Source organism: Notothenia rossii (genome assembly GCF_949606895.1).
Source record: "Notothenia rossii genome assembly, chromosome: 2".
Classification (NCBI taxonomy): Eukaryota; Metazoa; Chordata; class Actinopteri; order Perciformes; family Nototheniidae; genus Notothenia; species Notothenia rossii.
In genome coordinates, this window is record NC_136904.1 from 40767394 (window position 1) to 40780851 (window position 13458).

Sequence of the window (13458 nt, forward strand, 5' to 3'; positions counted from 1 at the left end):
ACACGCGGTTTGATTGGCTAGCGCTTGTACTGGCAGATTTGCATAAACGGGATTTGATTGGCTGACGCTTCTGCCGAGGCTTCAAAAGTTGAACATTGCTCAACTTTTGCAGCCTGCTCCGCTCTGATTCCCACAATGCAGTTTGGCGAAAAGTGACATCACCCCATTCAAAGTGAAGAAGCTTCCAAGGCCGCTGTGTGGACGGGCCGTAAGTCTGGAACCCAATGCCAATGCCAACACTTACAGGCATCTATGAACTCAACTTGGTTAAACTTTATACCGAAACGTTTACCTAGGACCTCATTCCTTAAACAAATACACTCTATTAGCTTTGCCATTGCCATTTCAGAGGCTTTGCCTTTTACCCCTTTTCCACCAAGATGGTTTCAGGGCCAGTTTGGAGGCGATGCTTGATTGGCTCTGGAAATTGGTTCAACTCAAGCACTAGTAATCTGCTCCCCCAGCACAGAGAGCTAGAGAAGAGTATAACGTTAGATAAATCGTTCTTGCAATTCAATCTGGCTTTTTACGCTTATTAACAACATGAGAACGGCTCCAATGTAGTCTGCCATTGTCGTTGTTGTAAGGGATTTTCACACTGGCGTTGCTCCTTGTGGGCTCTGGTCCACGGAAAAGCAAACTGGTCCTTTACTTAAAGGTCCCCTATTATACTGTTTTTCATCTATTTAGTATAGGTCTCAGATATATACAAAACATGTCTCTGAAGTGTTTGGCTGAAACACCAAACAGATCATTGTAGCATCCCATAATATCCTCTGTTTCAGCCCTGTTTTAAAAGTGCTGATTCTTTGTCTGTTACTTTAGATGAAAATGAGGTGCCACGCCCCTTTGAGAGAGATTTGGTTAAAAAGAACACAATGGTGCTCTATGAGGAGATTCAGGTGATAAAGTGGGGGGGTTACCTTCGTTGGTTATTGGCTAATGGTTACAAAAGCCTAAAAATCGTTATGAAATCATAAAGTGGGTAAAATCTGATCAGCTCATTTTCAGAAAAAAATTCCTGAAACGTTCAGAATTTCTTTACAAAGAGGGGAAATATGTTTATGTATAAAATACATGAAAATGTGGATTTTCCATAATAGGTGACCTTTAAAAACCAGTTCCCATCATGGAACTAAAACGGAACTGATTTTCCAGTGAAAAAGGGGTATTTTCATTTTTTTAGCTGTATCTACTGCTGCTAAAGTCCACGTTTTCGCAACCATCAAGCAAGTCTGAAAATACCACTGTGCTCCCCATGTCTGGAAGTAGTAAAGGAGGGAACATTTTAACCTGGAATCTGTTTTATGTGGAACATTGGTACTGAAGATGGACCCAGATTGGAGAAACTGTAGAGGTAGTTCTTGGTTATTCTTGTAATATGACCCAAGCTTGTTTCTGAAGGTTTTTTGACTTATCTTAACCCTGACACATCAAGCCTGTTCATAATCTTGGAAAAGCCCAATGGTCTATAGATGAAGCTTGAAGCTGATCGGTTTTTTGTTAACTTCCACATGCTACCACACATGCTGGTCTTTTTTTAGGAAATAAAAAGAGGCAGAATTAATTTCTTCCTCAAGAGCCTGCTGTGGAGTAAGATTTGAAATCGATCCACAAATTGTCAAGAGTTTAATTACCTTTAACTGGCACAGTTTGGTATTGAAATCCAGCCCCCAATCATGTCCTTCTTCAGCAAGCACACACACAAACACACAAACATAAACTGGCATGCAGCACATACACAAATCACCAAACAAAAGATGTTGACAGATCAAGTGAGCCATTTTCAATAATGTATCATCATTGCTCCAGTCTCCAGTGTTCTGGACTGTTTTTGAGTTCAGCACTTGGCCCCAGCTTGGAAATAATTGGATTTATCCTTGAGCGGGGGTGGAAATAATGAGGCCACTTCTATACAGTCTAAGACTCCAATCCTGTGTGTATGTGTGTTTCTCAGACATCACAGCAAAGGAGTTCATTGAACTGAGAGGGAAGCAGCGGAGCCGCTACGAGCTGCTGGCGGACTTCCTGTCTAAGATGCTCTACGTTCCACCTGATGATATCAACATATTTAGCCTAATGGATGTGAAGGTGCAGATGCTGGATGTTCGCTTTGCCGTGCACGGTGGCGCCACCTTCCTCCAGCCAGAAAAAATCCATGGTTATCTTACCGCCCACAAACAAAAGGTAAGTCTTTGTGTTATTTAGCCTTTTATCCATCAATACTAAAGGTATACGTTCCTACAATCTGGTGGTTTTGTTAATTGATCTCTTGGTGAATGTATTCCCATTCCAGGACTTGATTGCTTGGCAGCCCATTCTCTTGAATGACACAAACACAATCTCCATAACATAATCTAACCAGCTGCACACCACTGAGCAAGTGGACCATAAAGGCACTGGATAAGTCCACATATAAATCCCATATGGCGTGTTTGAGTTGCAGGCAGCAGTCTTGCCTCTGGCAATGTTTTGGCTGAAGCCTGCGTTCAATTCCAACAAATCAAATGTGTCAGTCAAAGTCCTACATTCAACAAAGTACACAAACTGCATCAGTAATAAAGCAGTTAAGACGGAGCAGTGTGTCAAACATCTTGGACTCTCCCTGGATAAGAAACTAATTTTAGAACAACACACTTCCTTAAATACTGTGAACAGACGCTGTCATCTGAGAACTCAAAGAACTTTCTGTTGTTCCAACTATAGGCTATTTTTCAGGAAAGCATGCTTAGTAACTAATGTCATATGTATGAGTATGCTTGTGTTTTAACCGGTGTATATACAGGACTGTCTCAGAAAATTAGAATATTGTGATAAAGTTCTTTATTTTCTGTAATGCAATTAAAAAAACAAAAATGTCATACATTCTGGATTCATTACAAATCAACTGAAATATTGCAAGCCTTTTATTATTTTAATATTGCTGATTATGGCATACAGCTTAAGAAAACTCAAATATCCTATCTCTAAATATTAGAATATCATGAAAAAGTATACTAGTAGGGTGTTCAAAGAATCACTTGAATCGTCTAATTAACTCGAAACACCTGCAAGGGTTTCCTGAGCCTTGAAAAACACTCAGCTTGGTTCAGTAAACTAAATCACAAGTATGGGGAAGACTGCTGATCTGACTGCTGTCCAGAGGACCGTCATTGACACCCTCCATCAGGAGGGTAAGACACAAAAAGAAATTTCTCAAAGAGCAAGCTGTTCACAGAGTGCAGTTTCAAAGCACATCCACAAAAAGTCTGTTGGAAGGGGGAAATGTGGCAGGAAACGCTGCACAACCAAGAGAGATGACCGCAGCCTTAACAGCATTGTGAAGAAGAGTCGCTTCCAGAATTTGGGGGAGCTTCAAAGACAGTGGACTGAAGCTGGAGTCCAGGTATCAAAAGTCACTGTTCACAGACGTGTCCGGGAAATGGGCTACAATAGCCGTATTCCCATGGTCAAGCCACTTCTGAACTCAAGACAACGGAAGAGGCGTCTGACTTGGGCTAAGGAAAAGAAGCACTGGACAGTTGCACAGTGGTCCAAAGTCCTCTTTTCAGACGAAAGCAAGTTTTGTATTTCATTTGGAAGTCAAGGCGCCAGAGTCTGGAGAAAGGCTGGAGAGGAGCAAAATCCAAGTTGCTTGAAATCCAGTGTGAAGTTCCCACAGTCAGCGATGGTTTGGGGAGCCATGTCAGCTGCTGGTGTTGGTCCACTGTGTTTCATCAAGCCCAGAGTAAATGCAGCTGTGTACCAAGAGATTTTAGAGCACTACATGCTTCCGTCTGCTGAAAAGCTCTATGGAGATGAGGAATTCATTTTCCAGCATGATCTGGCACCTGCCCACAGTGCCAAAACCACCAGTAACTGGTGTACTGACCATGGCATTACTGTCCTCGATTGGCCTGCAAATTCCCCTGACCTGAACCCCATAGAGAATATGTGGGGTATTGTGAAGAAGAAGCTGAAAGACACCAGACCCAACAATGCTAATGAGCTAAAGGTCGCTATTGAAGCATCCTGGGCATCCATAACACCTCAGCAATGCCACAGGCTGATTGCCTCCATGCCACGCCGCATTGATGCAGTAATCCGTGCAAAAGGATTCCCAACCAAGTACTGAGTGCATTAATGGACATTTTCAAATGTTTGATTGTGTTTTGCTGTTATAAATCTTTTTTTTTTACTTGGTCTGAGGAACTATTCTAATTTTGTGAGATAGGATTTTTGAGTTTTCTTAAGCTGTATGCCATAATCAGCAATATTAAAATAATAAAAGGCTTGCAATATTTCAGTTGATTTGTAATGAATCCAGAATGTATGACATTTTTGTTACATTACAGAAAATAAAGAACTTTATCACAATATTCTAATTTTCTGAGACAGTCCTGTATATGTATATTCTAGATGAACACCAAAGTATATTTTTATGTAATTCCACCTAAAGTAGGAAACCTATCTCACCTGCTTTCATGAGAGCTTTTGCTTGACATGGTGGAGACAGTGTTCTGCCCGGCTTTCTTCTTTGATTTCTCTTGACGGAAAACAATTCTCCATTGCCGTCTTAACAGACATAAAACAAGAAAGAACGTCATAAGTATGTATTTCTCGACAAACTGATGATCATTTGTCCGAACAACTTCCCCTATTTACTTTCCCTCACTCGCTCTGAGTTATGCATGGCAGGAAAGCAAGATGCCACAGCCAACTTAGGATCATGGCTGTCAGTGAAATATATGGGTTTAAGCCATTTCCATCTACATCGTGTCTCATTAAGGAGCAATAGATGAACATCGTGGAAGACAACTCTTTGGCATCAAAGCATACAGTATCAACTTTTTCCCCTAACCCCTAGATTCCACCGGGTCCGTTTGCGCCGCGGCATTCACAGCGATCGCGGCCACTCTATTCAATGGGTTCTATTCCACCAGACGCGCTGCGTTACGGCTAGAAGCATCCCAGAAGCGTCTCGGCACTGGGCTCCGCTAAAATAGGATGCAAGTCTATTTTCGACGCGACGCGAGGCGTTGCATAGCGCCAGACAGGAAGTGGACCGGTCAGAGCATCCAGTCAATCCCAAAAAATAAACTAATTTTGCAGACCCTATCCCCAAGCCCGCCTTAACCTGCCATCAGGCCCTGAAAACAACAAATCAAAGTCATTTATAGCCTCGGTAGGCTCTGTGATCACACACACACACCCACACACACACACCCACACACACACACACACACACACACACACACACACACACACACACACACACACACACACACACACACACACACACACACACACACACACACACACACACACACACACACACACACACACACACACACACACACACACCACTAATTGAGCACCATGAACAGCAACATATGGCCTCAATGCCAGGTATCAGTAGATGAGAATGATCATTATCTCCGATGGATTAACACAAACCTAGTTATGTAAAACGATGCACAACACATTTAAACCTGCAGGCTACTGGGAATCAATGAATAGTGCAGCATTGCCTTACCTCTTTAGCAGTGCTTCCAAAAAAGCCTTTATGATGTTCTTAAAATCCTTCTCACGAAGAATGTCATTCTCAATTGACATCAGTGTTAGGTTTCCTTTTCAGAGTGCCACTCTCAAACTTTTTCTTCTCCGAAATTGTCTCTTAAACAACCTTCATCTGTCACTCAATCACTCGCAATTTGAATAAGTCACTTGTGAAACATATTCTCATTCTGATTGGCTGTTAAGTGGTGCCAACTGACTGTTACGGAGTCATCATTTTTGATCTCTGGAATCCATCTATCTGATTGATTAGCGCAGCAAATGATCAAAATAGTATGGAGGGAAGATATTTTCGTTTGGATTACTGGTCTGGGGGAAGATCGTGTGTGTGTGTGTGTGTGTGTGTGTGTGTGTGTGTGTGTGTGTGTGTGTGTGTGTGTGTGTGTGTGTGTGTGTGTGTGTGTGTGTGTGTGTGTGTGTGTGTGTGTGTGTGTGTGTGTGTGTGTGTGTGTGTGTGTGTGTGTGTGTGTGTGTGTGTGTGTGTGTGTGTGTGTGTGTGTGTGTGATTGTGATTGTGATTGTGTGTGAGAATGAGACAGGACTAAGTGTGCTCTCATGACGTTTTGTTCTTCATTTGTGCTGTTTCATTTGTTATAAACGACATGAATCAAAGATGTGTTGTTGTATTTTAGTGGTAAACAAATGCATTCATCATCATAATTATTCTATATATATAATTTACACAGTGCCTGTAAGGAGGAGAACACTGGCATTTCTCCCCATACTTGAAAGACTACGGAGGGATAGGCAGGGCCGCCTTAATGCACGGGCTGACCTGGGCTGAAGCCCAGGGGCCTACGGAGATCGGGGGCCTATGATTAGCCAATAAAAAAATAATAATAATACAAATCTTTTTTTTTTTATTTCGGGTGTTTTATTTTAAATAAACAAAGTATTGGCTTTCCCTCGCTCCCCGCTCCCCCTCCCTCCGCTGAAATTATGAATGTAAGGCGTATAGTAATCATAGATAACACGGCAGGGTCCGTTACAGTTTGTTTTCATCTCATTTCAAATAAACAAAGTCTTGGCTTTCAGAATATTAAACTTGCTTCGGCAAATTCAGATGATAAATACAACTTTAAAGATTGTAACGGCATAATTACAAGCGGAGAATAGAGTAACTTAACGTCACAGCAGGCATAACAACAGCCGGTGTTTCTCGTGAGTGTTTTCCCCGGGAAACAAACACAATACGCAAAAATACACAAACACACACACACACACACACACACACACACACACACATACACACACACACACACACACACACACACACACACACACACACACACACACACACACACACACACACAAACACACACATACACACACACACACACACACACACACAAACACACACGTACACATTTCTCAGCTGATACCACTCTTCCACATCCATACCAACACACCTACCACATATTAGTTGCATACATGTATTCCAATGGCTGTCAGGGCCCCATTATACAACAGGCAAAGAAACCAAGAAATGACAAGCATGTAATTCAATGGTAAAATGTCACATCTAATGATATACAGTAAAAAGGACAAATTGAACTATTTTCCTCCAATATAAAACCCTGACATTACAAAATGCATGATTTTATACCGGTATGGCGGAGAGATCAAAAGATGTGGTTATAATGGGAGTGGATGGGACACGAGTGGCTAATGTGTGAGTTTTTGTTTTAATCTGATTCTGTGCAAAAACTAATAATCCACCAAAATAAATGTTGTTGCTAATCTTTGACATATCCAAGACTGTGATAAAAAAAAGCCGACCCCCCCGACATTCATTATATGGAAAATAACTGCCTTTTTGTGCATTTTTTTCATAGAAAACGCAAATTCATGTTTTCAAACTGGCAGTTCAAGGGTTAAAATCCTGAACACAATTTAACATTTTTTTTTTTTTATCAGGACTGAAGTTTATTGAAAGATTTAATCCCCAAAAGTTTTTTAAAATATTAATCTGTTGTCATTTTAGAGCAGTTTTTGGAAGTGGACATTTTTGTCCCGAATAACTAATGTGTGAGTTTTTTGTTTAATCTGATTTTGTGCAAACGCTAATAATCAACCAAAATCAATGTTGTTAATATTCTTTGACATATCCAAGACTGTGATCAATTAAAAAAAAGCCGACCCCCCAACATTCATTATATGGAAAATAACTGCCTTTTTGTGCATGTTTTTCATAGAAAACGCAAATTCATGTTTTCAAACTAGCAGTTCAAGGATTAAAATCCTGAACATAATTTAACATTTGGTATTTTTGATCAGGACTGAAGTTGATTGAAAGATTTAACCCCAAAAACTTTTAAAAAATATTGATCTGTTGTCATTTTAGAGCAGTTTTTGGAAGTGGATATTTTTGTCCCGAATGACTAATATGTAACTTTTTTGTTCAATCTGATTTTGTGCAAACACTAATAATGCAAAAAAAACAATTTTGCTGCTAATCTCTGACATATCCAATACTGTTATAAAAAAAAAAGAGCCAGTCACCAGATATGTATTATTTGGAAAATAACTAATTTTCTCTGTTTTCATCATGAAAAAAAACAGCGGTTTCATGTATTTAAAATGGCATTTAAAGGGTTCAAATCCTGAAAATGATTACATTTTTGGTATTTTCTATTAGGGAGGACGTTGCTCTAAAGATTGAAACCAAAAGAGTTGTGAAAAAAACCTTTTAATAGAATGTTTTTATCAAAGTACTAAAACATCAATACTAGTAATCAATACTATGCTGCTTCTTCTATGGAGCTACGTGGAAGTGGGGAAGGACAACGCTTGATTGCGGATACGTGATTTCAGATTCTAGCACAGTTTATTGCTCTTATACCTTGATTGTTGCCAACTACGATGCTCAACAGCTCGGTTAACGGAACTTCGATGCTGGTATCAGTTTTGTTTACCACCAATCATGGGAGTATTGTGTATAGAAAGTGTGTAGTTGTATTTCTTGCGCTACCTAACATCCATGAAGGCATCATGACAGAGGGAGGGCTGTCACCCTGTCACCTATGGCTGTCACTCAGGGTGCCAAACTACTCTTTGGTAAGCCCCGCCCCCCGAAGCAATTTCAGGGTCAAAAGTCTGAAAGCGAAAAAAAAAGATCTGAAAGCGAAAAAAAAGATCTGAAAGTGAAAAACGATCTGAAGGCGAAAAAAAGATTGAAACCTGAAAAAAAAAGATTTGAAACTGAAAAATAATTGTTTTGAATCTGAAAACGTAAAATCTGAAACTGAAAAAAACAAGTATTCAAATATCAAAATATGTATAAAAGTGAAATATGAAAATTAATATTTTATTTAAAAAAATTGCTGAACTGAATCAAAATAATATTCAACCTGAAAAATTATTTCAAATACTTTTTTTTGTTTTGAATACAACATTTTATTTTTCAAAGTTCAGGATGAAAACTTGGACTTTCAAATAAATTGTATTTTTTTGAATGGTCAAAAGTTATGACCCTGAAATAACTCCATACATGACCCCACTCCGGATGGATTATGGTTATGTTTTTTTTGTCATTAACTTTTTTCGGACCACTTATTTATTTATTTTGGTGACGATCCGACCTCCATGCTGCTACTCTGGTTCAAACTGCATCCACCAAACAATATGATTTATCTCGACCTCCCCAAAAGAACCAGAATCTGACACGATGTGAGATGTCTTTTTTAGCTGTTCTGTCGTCATTTCCTGCTATCTTCATCATAAAGTCAGTCAAAATGAATATTAATACGGGGCGTTTCTTTGACTATTTATAGGCAAATATGGGCGTTACGTGAAGCCCGCAAAAGCTACGCCGCATTTCTAGTTGATTGTAATTTATAAAGGGAAACCGGCGTAGGACGTGCGTGCGCAGTGTTTTATAAATCGGAATATTTGTGTGCGTATGGATTTGCTTTGTCCTACGTACGCCACCTTCCCACGTGAATCCTACGCAAAGCTTCATAAATGAGGCCCCTGGTGTACACACTTTCCTGTGCCTCACTGCTTATATTTTAGTCACCTAGCAAAATGGAAGAGGGATATAATTAAAATGAGTAAGGCTATTGTCGCAACTTTATTCAAGCAAAATAAGCGATGTTTTCCATCTTCAACAATGTATATGTTTACACAAATGTTTCTAGAATATATATTTCAAATGCGTGCTCCGCGTTAATACTTAAATGAAGCTCTCCCTAAACTTGTATCCAGAATCCAGCCAGTGTGACGTTTTAAAGGTCCCCTATTATACTGTTTTTCATCAATATATTATAAGTCCAATACACTACTGTTTGACATCATGGTTCAGTTTATTCCCTGGTTGAGTATGAGTTCTGTAAACGGTATTAAAAAAAAGAATAGGGATACATTTTATTTTTATTTTTTGCAGACAGTATTGATAGTGTCAAGGACAGAAAAAGTCCTCCCTTTGCAGAATGAGGGAGCATTTTGCCCACTGGCAACTCTGGTATAGTGTTAATTTCATTATAAAATGCCCTGGCAATTTCGTCTGGAGCGACCCCATTACACAGACTGGGACTGTGACCCCCACAGTGTGATGGTTTAGCACCAGTACATGAACCTTTACGGCCGTCACACAAGTCACCATCCACATCACATAATTATAATTGAGCCTGCTGGTGGTGCATGCACACACATTTTATTATTCCTGACTAAATACAAAGCAACACCACAAACCCTGAGTATTTCAAACATAAACCTTGACATTGAATATTTGTTCTATCAGTATTCTAATATCCATTAACATGGAGGACATTTTCACATATCAATATTTTATGCAGGTTTCCAGTCTTTGTTTTTTGCGAACAGAGCCATTGTTAATGTTGTTAGTAACACCTGAGGCCTGTACTACGAAGCCGGTTCAACATAACCTGGATATGTTTGATTTAGCCGGTTCGGAGCTGGAGCTTGAAAAGCACCGGGTTTTCCTCTTCACACCGCAGCGGAGCAGCCTCTTAGCTCCGGAATCCGGTTCATTTCGAGCACCAAAAAATTGTCCGGCCAGAGCAAAAGCACCACATACGTCACGCTTACGTCGAGGAGGGGGCAGGGGCAGGGGCGGGATCAACTCCTGAACAACAACAAAAAGCCGGCATTTTATCCAGTTTGTACACTACGATGGAGAAACTTAACAAGCAGCAGTGGTCCACTGAAGAGACCAGCTACCTACTGGGAATCTGGTCTTCCGAAGAGGTACAGAGGAAGCTGGAGCACAATCGGCCATTGTTGCTGTTGTCGGTGTCAGCTGTGAGGGGTTTCCGCGCGGTTTGGCTTGATGAAACAGGCACGCAAACGGTTACATCATGACGCAAACGATGACGCAATGACGCAGCACCAGTCGGACTCTGGGCAGTGTGAAAAGAGCCCGAGCTAAACCGAAGAACCAGTTCTGAACCTGCAAAGCTCTAGCACGGAGCTTGAACCGGAGTTGCGTTGGTTTGAATGAGGTATGAGTTGATCTCTTATCCTGGAACCTAACCTGCTCCGGAGCAGGGGGGTATACTACGAATCTAGTTCAACATATCCTGGATATGTTTTGAGTTATCCGGTTGACTTAATCCAAAACAAAGCCGCTCTCGCTAAACTGTCCTACAACGCTGGCTATCAACTCGTTCGCTCAAGCCAGCCGTGCCGTATCTAGTTAGGTGCGCGTTCACATAAAAGGGTTGGTATCTGGAGCATTCGACCAATCACAAACATGGAGAAGCGTAATGACAGTGCAGCGTCATACTTCCTGATTGAATGAAAAGTAAACTATAATATTAGTCAAATGTGAAGAAGTTAAACTTTAAACATCCATGACTTAAACACTTTATCCAGGATAAAAGCCACATAGCTGCACCTGCAAGGTGAATACAGCTGGTAAAAGAAAAAGTGTTTGAATGCGTACATTAACAGGTTTATGATATCACTGCCCCGTCTAAGACACGATCTGACTTTAATTACATTTGACTCGAGTGTTTCGTCAACTTAATGTGTTGCTTAAAATAATACTTCTGCATACAGTATGTGACACTGTGAGTGTTGCACGGCCAGATACGGCTCAGCTGACTCAGATAAGGAAATATGCATTATGATGTGATATGCCTCAGACTGTACTTAATGTTACTTTGATCCGGTTACTTATGTTGTGGCAGATATTTAAGTAAGCTTTCTTAACGCTAATGTTATAATAGTCAGATTGCTCTGAAGATGGGAGGTGATATTCTATTAATGTTCACGTTCACACAGTCGGTGATTTGAACTGCAACGGCAGTTGTAACTGTATTTTCTTTATCCTGTAATATGACTTGATCGCTTTAAACTCTGCACACTGTTGTTATCAGCTGTTCCACCATGGTTTCTACCTCAACCTGTAATAGATTTATCCTTATTGAAATGGTTACATTCAATGAAAAATAAAATCAATGTGCAGGCTTACATGAACACTGTTCTACATGAACAATATGGGCAGTTTATACATTAAATAAATCAACAGTAGGTGGCGATATATGCTCCAAGTGGAAGCGATTCGCCATTAAAGCAAAGAAGAAGAAGAACTCCGCACGGTTGATCCCTTATCCTGGAACATATCAATCAATCAATCAATGTTTATTTATATAGCCCAATATCACAAATGTTACATTTGTCTCAGTGGACTTCACAGTTTGTACAGAATATCAGTATGACAATACGACACCCTCTGTCCTTAGGCCCTCACATCGTACAAGGAAAAACTTCCAGAGAAAACCCACAGTTTAAAGGGAAAAATGGGAGAAACCTCAGGGAGAGCAACATAGGAGGGATCCCTCTCCCAGGACGGACAGACGTGCAATAGATGCCGTGTGTAAATTGAAAAAATAATACATTTGCAACATAGGTAGTCCAAATGTTTGGAAATGCATGTGTGTATAATAGGAAGATGAATCCACGAGGAAATCGATCCAGGACTTATGATCCTGGACCATAACAGCCACGACTCAAGATCCAGGACTCGCGATCCATGACACAGGAACGCAGGATCATCCATGACTCCGGATCCCGGCGTATATAGACACCAAAAAGAAAGACATTTGGGGAAGCTGGGTTAATCGGAACATGAGAGTACACAGGTATAGACAGAGAGAAGGAAGAAGTAAGATGTCCCCCGACAAACTAAGCCTATATCAGCAAAACTAGGGGCTGAATCTAATCAGCCCTAACTATAAGCTTTATCAAAAAGGAAGGTCTTAAGCGCACTCTTAAAAATGGATAGGGTGTCTGCCGCCCGAACACAAACTGGAAGCTGATTCCACAAAAGTGGAGCTTGATAAGAAAACATATCCTGCTTCGGAGCACAGACTAGGTTCCAGGATAAGTCACCATGGAGATCTAGCCCGCTAAAAAGTGAACCAGCTTCGTAGTACCGGAAATCCCAGAAGTTATCTTGCTAAACGAAAATCCTGCTTCGTAGTATACCCCCCAGGTTAGCCGCTCAGCATAAGTTACCATGGAGATCTAGCCCGCTAAAAAGAGAACCAGCGTCGTAGGAACGGAAACCCAGAGTTTTCCTTGAAGTTAGTTCACTAATCCGGCTTCGTAGTACAGGCCTCTGTTGTCTGCTGTGAAAAAAAGTCCTGTTGCATTAGAATTTTAGAGCGTTACAATTTAAGCTTGAATTTGAGGTCTAATTATAATCAAAAACCTAGAAAGCATAAAGGCAAACATGTTTCTTGGAAGGTTAACACTGACAACTTTGGCTTATATTTCAAAGTAGTCATCATGAGAAGCGTCAACTCAAAATAAAGCTTGTGATGATGTAGAAGTTGCTCAATGATGTGTGATGGATGCACCACTACCTCCAAAAACCGCAGGAAGATCTGCTTCACAGCACCAAATCCTGGGAGACTCAGAGCTGTTATGGTAATA

General features: G+C 40.5%; 1 protein-coding gene across 1 annotated transcript in view; it reads left to right on the forward strand.

Moving 5' to 3' along the window:
• LOC307030058 (neural-cadherin-like) overlaps positions 1-13458 on the forward strand; it is a 597902-nt gene that overhangs the window by 397137 nt on the left and 187307 nt on the right. The window contains 1 exon segment of the mRNA XM_079666281.1: positions 1958-2187. Coding sequence (XP_079522407.1) covers positions 1958-2187 — 230 coding nt within the window.